General features: G+C 35.2%; 3 protein-coding genes across 3 annotated transcripts; all 3 read left to right on the top strand.

Annotated features, from left to right (window-relative positions):
* On the top strand, positions 1-1,705 carry LOC106326443 (bidirectional sugar transporter SWEET5-like). The gene is made up of 6 exons (XM_013764418.1): positions 1-88; positions 188-224; positions 315-531; positions 960-1,121; positions 1,211-1,330; positions 1,431-1,705. Exons 1-6 carry the CDS (start codon positions 46-48, stop codon positions 1,572-1,574), a joined length of 723 nt encoding a protein of 240 aa, XP_013619872.1. The 5' UTR covers positions 1-45; the 3' UTR covers positions 1,575-1,705.
* Positions 1,706-4,645: 2,940 nt separating this feature from the next.
* Positions 4,646-6,456, top strand: LOC106326081 (bidirectional sugar transporter SWEET5-like). The gene is made up of 6 exons (XM_013764116.1): positions 4,646-4,907; positions 5,003-5,039; positions 5,137-5,353; positions 5,630-5,791; positions 5,879-5,998; positions 6,100-6,456. Exons 1-6 carry the CDS (start codon positions 4,865-4,867, stop codon positions 6,241-6,243), a joined length of 723 nt encoding a protein of 240 aa, XP_013619570.1. The 5' UTR covers positions 4,646-4,864; the 3' UTR covers positions 6,244-6,456.
* Positions 6,457-7,820: 1,364 nt separating this feature from the next.
* On the top strand, positions 7,821-10,270 carry LOC106325057 (CASP-like protein 4A2). The gene is made up of 3 exons (XM_013763082.1): positions 7,821-8,430; positions 9,690-9,825; positions 9,891-10,270. The coding sequence occupies exons 1-3, from the start codon at positions 7,910-7,912 to the stop codon at positions 10,083-10,085; spliced, it is 852 nt and encodes a 283-aa protein (XP_013618536.1). The 5' UTR covers positions 7,821-7,909; the 3' UTR covers positions 10,086-10,270.
* Positions 10,271-11,419: the final 1,149 nt, after the last annotated feature.

Raw genomic sequence — 11,419 nt, 5'->3', positions numbered from 1 at the left:
AGAAAGTTTATAAACTGACAAGAATTCATCGAGATACATAGCAACATGACGGACATCGAAACTGCCCGGACGGTCGTCGGAGCCATCGGTAAGTCCTCAAAATTTAACCAAACATACAAATTATGTCAATCAACAAAACAAAACGTTGCTAATCAGTGAATTCTTTTTTTCTTTTGGTTATGTTAAGGAAACGTGATCGCCTTCGGCTTGTACTCCGCTCCAATGTAAGATACATAAGTATATGTTCTGTTGCTGTCAAATGATGCTAAATTAATGCATGCGATATAATGTATGTATATTTTTCAATTATGCAGACCAACGATGGTGAAGATATGTAAGATGAAATCGGTTGCAGAGTTTATGCCAGATCCATATATAGCTACAGTTATAAACTGCATGATGTGGGCCTTTTACGGACTTCCTTTTGTTACACCTGATAATATCCTCGTCATCACCAATAATGGAGTTGGTCTTGTCATGGAACTCGTGTATGTCATCATCTTCTTCATCTTTGCTACCTCGCCTGTCCGCGTAAGTATCTAAACCCCCAATATGAATATGCATGCATGCACCCGTCTCTAAGGGTGTGCACAAAGAGCTTTTGCAGAGGGCCCAAAAAAAATTTTAGTCAACTTTAGGTAAAATTTAGGGCTTTTTTTAAACAATTTAAAGTCTTTTTCAAACAATTTTATGTTATACATATAGAATATGCAAAGGGCTCATCAAAACAATGAGACGAGAGATTTATGAGGCTATAAATATTCTTAGGTTAATCTTAATAAAAAAAAAACTTTGATAATTTGAAGGTCATACATATATAAAAGTTTTAAAAATTTATGAGTCAAATCGAATGATTCAACCGGCTGTATCCAGAATCGATTTTAATTGTAGCTATGAAAAATCTCTAGAAATATGGTTTCTGAAATCCCCATTTGATGAAATTTTATTTTATATAACAGAAAAAGATCACAATAGCTATCGTGATTGAGGTGATATTCATGGCTGTGGTGGTCTTCTGCACATTGTATTTTTTGCATACACCAAAACAGAGATCTATGCTTGTTGGGATCTTATGCATTATTTTCAATGTTATCATGTATGCGGCTCCTTTAACCGCCATGGTATGCTATTCTTCTTTCTCATTTCTATATCATTGTTTCTTTATTTCTTGTTGTCTTGTGAACTAATGTGTTTCATTAATGTGGAACAGGCACAAGTAATAAAGACAAAGAGCGTGAAGTACATGCCGTTCTCCCTGTCTTTAGCCAACTTCATGAACGGAGCCATTTGGATAGTTTATTCATGTCTTAAATTTGACCTCTATATTTTGGTAAACTTCCTTTTTCACCTCTTTAATGTTCAACCCAATCGATATATCGTTTTGTATTTACTAAAAACCGGTGATACGTTGATTTGTTTCATGAAAACAGATCCCAAATGTTCTTGGATGCCTATCAGGAACAATACAATTAATATTATACGCAGTTTACTATAAAACAACTAACTGGAAAGACGATGATGAAGATAACGAAAATAGCAACTCAAATGCTGAAATCGAGCAATCCCAAGCTTGATAATTGCAGCTACGGATTGCACTTTCCCATTTTTTTCTTCTGTTTTACAAGAAGTACCATCATCGAGTGGGTGAGACCAAGTTAGTATCAGAAGAAATGCAAACGAAAATACAAAAAAAAAAGTGAAGAAGAGGAACCCTTGAAGTTAAACGTTTCTTGAGTACGAAGAAAGAAAGGGCTTTCATTTTCTTTTTGGTTGAAAATTGAAATGATTATAACTTTGACTAGTTGAATCTTTTGTAATTTTTGTTACATTATTAGATTATTTTATAACATTGTTTTTTTGAAAAAAACTTGTCCATTACGGTTTTATGTTTAAGATCAGAGTAATAAATAAAAGTTTTACCAAAAAAAAAAATCAGAGTAATAATAAACAGAGGTCCTCTTGTTTTAGGTTTGTTTTGGTTCTGTCCGGTTAAGGATCCTTGAACCTGAAATCAAATAGCATATTTGCTCTCCAAGTCTAGTATATAGGAGCCTGTGACCGAAACTGCTGGCTCTGGCCTTCTACCACACAGAGCTTAAACTGATTCAAGAACGACTTTTGAGATCGTTTATTCCAAACAAAAAGAATGCTTGTAAGATGAAAAAGAAAGAATTGTGACGATGGATTTTGAAAGATTCATATGGTAGGCCGTGTTCGTTTACATGTCGCGCGACATGCGACCTGCGACATGCGACTTGCGACATGCGACCTGCGACTGATCGTAGGTCACAGGTTGTTGTTCGTTTTGCTGTCGCGTAACATGCGACCTGCGATTGGTCGCAAGTCGCAGGTTGTTGTTCGTTTTGATGTCGCGCGATCGCGCGACCAACCGCGGGTTCCCAATTAAGTCGCCCGAAAAAACAGCGACTAAAAATTAAGAAAATTTTGATCGCGCGACTGGTCGCAGGTCGCAGATCGCAGGTCGCGCGACACGTAAACGAACATAGTTTTAGTCGCAGGTCGCAGGCTTAGTCGCAGGTCACAAGTCGCAAGTCTCGCGACACGTAAACGAACGTAATCTTAGTCGCAGGTCGCAGGTCGCAGGTCGCGCGACACATAAACGAACATGGCCGTAATGACATAAAAAAAAAAGAGAGAGAAAATAAATAGGAGTGGGTGGATTGCTTTGTGTTTAAAACATAGAGCAAGAGGCAAAAACAATGCTTTTAATGTTTTACTTTTTCTTTTGTTGATAATATGTGAATTTATACCTAAAGGAACAGTTTTGTTTACATTAGCTCGGCAAAGCTATAAGCCTATAATAGTTTCATGAGGCCCAAAAAAAGTGTAAAAAGCCAATATGAAACTAGGTAAGAAAGATCAGAAGTCAGATTACTCAAAAGCAAACCAGAGACCCAAAAGAGCCCCGAACCTGTTGCCTTATAAATTATGTTTTTAAATCTCTGCTAAATAATTCGTCACTTTATTTAGATCAAAGTTGATGCATACCCTAGTGGTCATTGTTGGAGATAAGAATGTTCCAAAGCCTCGAATAATCCTCCACTGTTTCTTTGGATCTCCCAATGTGAAAACTTGATAAGATTCTTCAAAGGTTTGCGACGCTCTAATCATGCAAAACTGACTTGATCTTGTTAAACAAAAGATTAATCCGCGGATATATTGATACATAATATTGCAATATCCTATCCCACGGACTAATGCGTGACCGTCTTGTTCCGCAGATACTGATTCTCTGTTTGTGCTTAGAGGGTACCTAGACAAAGAGATTACCGAAGATTCAAGCGCCCGACAGTCGAAGATGACAAGTAGACGTGGCGTAACCAAAGACCAAGTCATGATCGAGTTGGTGATAAGAGATGACCATTGCTTAGATACACAATGGAACCTCACAAGTGACTTCACCGGGAGTCTCGAGAGTATCTTCTAGGTTAGATCAAAAGGGATGATGATACTGTCTTTCTTTTCTATGGTGGAGATCTGGCTGTGATCTTGTAGTTTTGGAGATAGTTGTTAAGCTAGACGGGCTTCCAACCTAAAATCAATTGGTGATAACTGGAGTGACTCATCCATCTTATATATTACTAAGGATCCCTTCCAATATTCGATGTGGGACATTTATCCCTAATACGCTCCCTCGAGATGATGACTCTTTGAGCGTCAATCTCGGAATGTTCGGGCAAGGATCGATGGGCCGAATTTGGGCTGGATCGATAATGGATCGGATTGAACTGTATGAATCGGGTTCTGATACCATGTTAAGCTAGACGTGCTTCCAACCTAAAACTAATTGGTGATAAGTGGAGTGGCTCATCCATCTTATATATTACTAAGGATTCCTTCTAATATCCGATGCGGGACATTTATCCCTAATAATAGTGAGTTCTTCTTCTGTTGGCTCTTCATGGTGTCAGGTTTGTCATTTGTGGATCCTTAAACGAGGAGAATACAATATATATATATGATGAAGAGAAAACAAACTTATTACCACTAGGTTTATGACTTTCCTTTTTTTAACAATTTTTTGTTGAACTACATGACTTTTCCTTTTTTTTTTCTTTGTAATTCTGTTGGAGATTCTAATACGTAAAGGAAAAACAAGAGTTCAGAAGCATTATAATTTTTTGATCGACTATAGGTTTTGAAAACCCAATCCACATAAAAGGAAAATCATCGAACCAACGAACAATGAGATTTTCGAGTGTACTATTATATTTTCAAATTTTAAATAATTTATAAATATAAAAAGAGACAAAAGGCTTGAAATAAAATTTTAGCTTTAACATTAAATCATGTTGTTAATCTGATTGGAAAGTTGAGAAAGAATATTTTGTTTTTGTTGACCGAAAAGAGTATATATATGCTTGGAATTAAATATTTCTCTACTGATAATATGTATTTATGTTTGAGAAAAAAAAAAGAATGGTGAAGAAGGTGTGAATGTGAACGAAGAGCCGGATGTTTCTCATGCATGGGGTAGGGTATGAGCGGAGTCAACGGCTTTCCTGGTTCATATATTAAACACGTGTTACGCATGTTGTTAGTCTACCCAGATTCTACTGACTCACGAACTTTGCTATTAAACTCCAAAATTTTCTGTTGTTGATAAAACGTAAACCAAAAATAATCCAAATACTAGGAAAAGCCAAAAGAGGAGTTGTTTCATCAATCAAACCTAACCTATCACATATCAGAAACAAGAATGACAAGACTCTAAAGAAATATATTTACATAAAGAAGAAAGAAAAATCGAATAAATAAATTTAATATTCTTTTTCTCTAGATTTCGATTAGATCTTTGAGAAAATTTAATAAAAGACAAGAATTTGGCGAGATACATAGCAACATGACGGACACCAACACTGCCCGGACGATCGTCGGAATCATCGGTAAACCCTCAAAATTTAACCAAACATACAAATTATGTCAATCAACAAAACAAAACGTTGCTAATCAATGAATTCTTTTTTTTGGTTATGTTAAGGAAACGTGATCGCCTTCGGCTTGTTCTCCGCTCCAATGTAAGATACATAACATATTATATGTTCTGTTGTTGTCAAATGATGTTAAATTAATGCACGCAATTAATAATGTATGTATATATGTTCAATTATGCAGACCAACGATGGTGAAGATATGTAAGATGAAATCGGTGTCAGAGTTTAAGCCAGATCCATACGTAGCTACAGTTTTAAACTGCATGATGTGGACCTTTTACGGACTTCCTTTTGTCCAACCTGATAGTCTCCTCGTCATCACCATTAATGGGGCTGGTCTTGTCATGGAACTCGTGTATGTCGTCATCTTCTTCATCTTTGCTACCTCGCCTGTCCGCGTAAGTATCTAAACCCCCAATATGAACATGCATGCACAATAATACATTTTTTTGTAACCTGGCCGAATCTGAGATATATGAGGCTATAAATATTTTTAGGTTAATCTTAATAATTTTTTGATAATTTGAAGGTCATACATATATAAAAGTTTTTAAAAATTTGGAGTCAAATCGAATGATTTATTCGGAGAGTCGATCTTAATTGTAGCTATGAAAAATCTCTAGAAAGATGGTTTCTGAAATGCGTATTTGATGAAATTTTATTTTATATAACAGAAAAGGATCACAATAGCTATGGTGATTGAGGTGATATTCATGGCTGTGGTGGTCTTCTGCACATTGTATTTTTTGCATACAACAAAACAGAGATCTATGCTTGTTGGGATCTTATGCATTATTTTCAATATTATCATGTATGCTTCTCCTTTAACCGTCATGGTATGCTATTCTTCTTTCTCATTTCTCTATCGTTGTTTTTATTACTTGTTGTCTTGTGAACTAATGTGTTTCATTAATGTGGAACAGGCACTTGTAATAAAGACAAAGAGCGTGAAGTATATGCCGTTCTTCTTGTCATTAGCCAACTTCATGAATGGAGCCATTTGGATTGTTTATGCATGTCTAAAATTTGACCTCTATATTTTGGTAAGCTTCCATTTTCACATTTATGATGTTCAACTCAGTCGATATATCTTTTTTCTTAATTTACAAAGGCGGTGATGTGTTGATTTGTTTCATGAAAACAGATCCCAAATGCTCTTGGATGCATATCAGGAACAATACAATTTATATTATACGCACTTTACTATAAAACAACTAACTGGAGCGACGACGATGAAGATAAAGAAAAGAGCAATTTGAATGCTGAAATCGAGCTTTCACAAGCTTGATAATTGCAGCTACGGATTGCACTTTCCCATTTTATCTTCTGTTTTACAAAAAATGCCATCTTCGAGTGGTGAGACCAGTTTCATCGTTAGGTTTAGTATCAGAAGAAATGCTAACGAAAATGAGGAACCCTTGAAGTTAAACGTTTCTTGAGTAGGAAGAAAGAAAGGGGTATCATTTTCTTTTTGGTTGAAAATTGAAATGATTATAACTTTGACAAGTTGAATCTTATGTAATCATTGTTACATTATTAGATTATTTATAACATTTTTTGTGAAAAAACTGTTTGATGTTTAAGATCAGAGTGAAAAAACTGTTTGATGTTTAAGATCAGAGTAGTAAATAAACAGAGGTTCTCTTGTTTTAGGTTAGTTTTGGTTCTCGCCGGTTAAGGATTCTTGAACCTGAAATCAAATAGTATATTTGCTCACCAAGTCTATTATATTAGGAGCCTGTGATCGAAGCTGATGGCTCTGGCCTTCTACTACACAGAGAGCTTATCAGGCTGCTAAAATCATCGCTTCCATCTGGTTTAAACTGATTCAAGAACGACTTTTGCGATTGATGATTCCAAACAAAAAGAAATGCTCGTAAGATGAAAAAAAAGAATTTGTGACGACGGATTTTGAAAGATTCGTATGGTAATGACATAAATAAAAAAGAGAAAAAAAAAATAAATAGGAGTGGGTGGATTGCTTTGTGCTTTAAACAAAGAGCAAAAGGCAAAAAAAAATGCTTTTAATATTTTACTTTTTTGTTACTTTAAAGAGAGAAGACATTTGATTCAAATGGGAATGCTCAAAAAACTACAAAATATTTGTCAAGACTGAAAATAAAAATAATTGATAGAGATCAATGATGCTCTACTTTAGCTTGGCTTTCGTCTTGGTGTATATTCTTTATGTGTTTTTCTTAGACTACCTTTAACTTTTGTGCTGATTTTCACTCGATAATTGACTTATGTTTTTGGTTTGTTATATCTATATCAAAATGTTGGATTTATACATAATTATATATGTATATTTAGAATGATAAGTCAGAAATAATCTAATGAAACACCCTTTAGTGACTAAGGAACGAAAATGAATAATGCATTAGTTAACATTTTTTTTAAAAATTCACCATTCACAAGGAATACATTTTTTTTTTCATTTTCTACCATTTTTTTTAAGAAAAATAAAGAATAAAATTATTGCTTGTTAAATATGGGATTAAACAATTATTCCTTTTTATTCCAGTAATTTTTTTCTTCTACATTCGTTTTTCTTGTTTTCTGAATGGTGACCAGTCGGTATACTACTTTAGCAATATGGAATCTTTATGGATAGTAAAAAGAGCAAATAAAATCAGCTAACACATCTTATGATTGCGTCATAAGTAACATCTGAGTGCACACACTGATTATCCATTGTAACACGCGGCGAATCACTATTGGTTAGCAATATCTAGGTGCAAGTGCACAGGTAGAAGCGTCACAGTGGATCACTGAGGCGTTTAATTCTCCACGAAGAAATAGAAAAGTGGGTCCCGTTTAACTTTCCTCTTTTTCCATTGCCGCGAAAATAAATTAGAAAAAAGTTTCTTTTTCTCACACTTTCTCACTGCCCAAACAAACACAAACACACAAAAGCTCGTCGCCGGGTAATCGAACTGGCGATCTCCTCCACCATGAAGCGAACTACCTCATCGAACTCAGAACCACAGAGCTACATCGAATCGCCACTCTCTCCTCTTCGATTCCACTCCCCTCTCTCAGACGCCGGAGATCCACCGCCGGAGAGCCGTTACGTTTCCCCCGAGGCTTCTCCTTTCAAACTCGAGTACCCCAACGGCAAGTTCCCGCCTCTTCCGCCGCCTCCTCCTCAGTATCCGCCGCCGCCGCGGTATCAGAGAAATGCGAGAGCAGCAGCTCCGACGAACTCTTCTTCCGATAAGTCTCCGTCGTCTATGGTGGTGCTCAACCGCTGGGTGAGAGAGGAAGGTCCGCAGACTACGGCGAGGAAGGCTGGAGAATCGGCGGCGACGACGACGGCGGCGAACAGAGCGAGAAGAGATGGATCGGTGGCTATGGCGGCGCTAGGGTTTAGAGTGAGTGAAGTAGTTTTGTGCGTGGTATCGTTTTCGATCATGGCGGCTGATAAAACTAAAGGATGGAGCGGTGACTCCTATGATCACTACAAAGAGTACAGGTCACGTCTCTCTCTTCTTCTTTACATTTTTTAGGGTTTAGAGTTGAAAATTGAAACTAACAACCAAAGCCTATCCTGGGAACCGAGTGAAACTAGGCAAGAAAACCAAAGAGTTCGGTTTAGTTCGGTTAGGATGTTCAATTCGATTAGGCAATTAAAAAAAATCAGTTATCAATTAGTTAGTTCAATTTTTTTTAAAAAAATCGAAACCCATAGTAACCAACCAAAGTAGGGGTGGGTGGGCGTTCGGTTCTTCGGTTCGGGTCGTTGTTATTCCTTAATTCTCTTAATATACTTATTGTTGGGTGCTTTCAGTTCTCGGTTCTTTCGGTTTCTGAAGTTTGGTAACCATTAAAGAATGGTGAAAATTTCGGATCAGATGGGGTCGGTTCTTTGGTTTCTCGTTCTTTCGGTTCCTAAACTTTGGTAACCATATTAGAACCGGAAAAAAGTTCCAATCGGGTTCGGTTCTAAATGGTTACTTTGTAACCATATTACCCAAATTAATCTGATGTACTTGCAAATAAATGAATTAAAACCAATACCAAAATAACATTCAAACGATTTTCTCATTCAAAAAACAAAATCCAAATTGCGGGAATAAAACATCCAAACAATACAAGCTTCTCCTATAAGATAAGTGTTGATCAATAAAAAATGGCAAGTGTATAAAATATAAACCATAAAGATATATGTATAAGGTAAGTGTATTCAGGTTTTTCATAGAACGGGTATTATTCGGTTATCGGTTCGGTTCCGGTTATTCGGATATAAAATTTCAGTATCCAATTGGTTAATTCATAAATTTGGTTTGTTCGGTTCTGTTTTTTTTTGGGTCTGTTCGGTTCGATAATTCGGTTCCGGTTTTTTTGCCCACCCCAAAAACTAACAAAAATCTGAACTGAAATAACCTATTTTAATCATTTTTTTTTAATTTTTAAACCTATTTAAACCAAAATTTAACTGAATTCAAAAAATTTGGTACAAATTTTTGAAATCGAACTAACCAAAAACTGAACCGAACCAAAATTTTTCTTTCAATTTAGGAAGATTTCGGTTGAACCGAATTAACCAATCCGAAAAACTCGAAGTAACCGAACCCACATGACTAACTGATAGATTGATTTGAGTCCCCAAATTTTTAGAGTTAATATATATATTCCTCAATTATTTAAAAAGGATTTTGAAATCTTTACTAAAGTTGTTTAAAGATTTTGAAATCTTAGGGTAGACCATGCTAACAACACGAATTTATGCAGGTATTCTTTGTTTGTGAACGTTATAGCATTCGTATACTCTGCATTTGAAGTTTGTGACGCTGCTTGCTACATCGCGAAAGAGAATTACATGTTAAACTGTGGATTTCACGACATCTTCGTCTTCTTCATGGATCAAGTGAGTGGCGCCTTTTAACGTTTTGCATTTGTAATCTAAACATGTTGATTCTGATGAGCTTTTAGTTTCTTGCATATCTTCTGATGTCGGCTTCTTCATGTGCTGCGACTCGAGTTGATGACTGGATATCTAATTGGGGCAAAGATGAGTTTACTCAAATGGCAACCACGTCCATCGCGGTTTCTTTTGTAGCGTTTGGGGCGTTTGCGGTCAGCGCTTTGATTTCTTCTTACAGGCTGTTCACTCATGCTTCCTCTTAGTTATATCCTCTTTTGTGTGTTGCCAGAGAGTCTGAGACCAGATATGACTCTTTTGTCTTTGTACAGTCTATCTTATAGCTTAGAAACCAGCATGGTAATGATTCTTGCTACCCTTTGTGTGATAAAAAATCTCAATAATATATATAAGGCAAGCAATCAAATGACTGAGCTGACTTGTGGATCAAGGTTTGACTTGCTTTCTTTTAATACCTATTATTAAATCAAGGTAGGTGGCTCTTGTCAAAACAGCTTTGGATATCTCTATTAGTTGAGTGATCAAACTAGCAGGTTCCCACTTTTCATTCACATCGAGCAATGAAACTAGCTAGAAACTTCGGTTTTCGTTTTTAAAAATGGAAGGATTGTGAATTTATTTGTTATTTGTCTGTATTTATAACATTGTACTAGGTGACCGGCTCGCACCCTGTGCGGACATAACAACATGATCGGTCCGCACCCTGTATTCTCTCTCGGCCTGTACATCACGAGAGGGAACACAGTAACGTCAGTATGAAGAGGCAGATATTGTGTGTATGTATAATTGCAACGTCACAAAATATTTTGTGTGTTTACAAAGATACTTTCATTCAAAAAATGGAATAAATAGTGTATAGTTTTAGAAGTAACATATTTTATATTATCATTAATTAGAATTGTATTGTATATGTTTAGTAATTCTTTATTTTAGGTGAATAATATTATTTTCCATAAATAATAAACAAACATTTATGTAGAGATATTAAAAGAAAATATAATAAAAATCAAAATATTATCCATAAATAATATAAATTATGAAGTACATTTTTCGATAAAGAAAGCAAATTCAATTAGAAACTTGCAAAAAATTAAATAAATTTTGTAAGCAATTTGACGGGTTAACATTATTTGATAGATTTATAAATTTCTAAATTTTATTGAACATGAAATAATATTAAATTGACATACTGTCATCGGTCTCCTAACTCATCACAACCCATCTAGCAAATACAAAAAATAAATAATTGCAACAGTTTATTCATTTTAAAATTTGTATTTGAAAAAAGTAGATTAAAATTACGTACTGTGACTACGAAATATTCTGAAAAACTTGTTTGTAGACAACATTCAATATTTTTGTCTGCGGCTTCCCTTCTTTACCAGTTATTAGGATTTTTAATCCAGATCTCGACTTAACTCTTGAAAGTGAAAGTTTGCCTTGCATTTTGTAAGCATTTTATAAATTATTTTAAAATTATGATAAATTTATTCTTTAAACAACGATAAATAATTTAAAAATAATATTAATAAACATTTTTGGATTTTGTAATATTTAAAATAGTTATTATATAATTATA

Source organism: Brassica oleracea, chromosome C2 (assembly GCF_000695525.1).
Source record: "Brassica oleracea var. oleracea cultivar TO1000 chromosome C2, BOL, whole genome shotgun sequence".
Classification (NCBI taxonomy): domain Eukaryota; kingdom Viridiplantae; phylum Streptophyta; class Magnoliopsida; order Brassicales; family Brassicaceae; genus Brassica; species Brassica oleracea.
The sequence above is the reverse complement of the archived record's forward strand: the minus strand, read 5'-3'. Positions and strand labels throughout refer to the sequence as shown.

Coding starts and splice junctions, on each gene's coding strand:
- LOC106326081 (XM_013764116.1), top strand. CDS start 4,865: ATGACGGACACCAACACTGCCCGGACGATCGTCGGAATCATCG. Junction 5,040..5,136: donor GGCTTGTTCTCCGCTCCAAT/GTAAGATACATA, acceptor TCAATTATGCAG/ACCAACGATGGTGAAGATAT. Junction 5,354..5,629: donor TTGCTACCTCGCCTGTCCGC/GTAAGTATCTAA, acceptor TTTATATAACAG/AAAAGGATCACAATAGCTAT.
- LOC106325057 (XM_013763082.1), top strand. CDS start 7,910: ATGAAGCGAACTACCTCATCGAACTCAGAACCACAGAGCTACATCGAA. Junction 8,431..9,689: donor GATCACTACAAAGAGTACAG/GTCACGTCTCTC, acceptor GAATTTATGCAG/GTATTCTTTGTTTGTGAACG. Junction 9,826..9,890: donor TCGTCTTCTTCATGGATCAA/GTGAGTGGCGCC, acceptor ATGAGCTTTTAG/TTTCTTGCATATCTTCTGAT.
- LOC106326443 (XM_013764418.1), top strand. CDS start 46: ATGACGGACATCGAAACTGCCCGGACGGTCGTCGGAGCCATCG. Junction 225..314: donor GGCTTGTACTCCGCTCCAAT/GTAAGATACATA, acceptor TCAATTATGCAG/ACCAACGATGGTGAAGATAT. Junction 1,331..1,430: donor AATTTGACCTCTATATTTTG/GTAAACTTCCTT, acceptor TCATGAAAACAG/ATCCCAAATGTTCTTGGATG.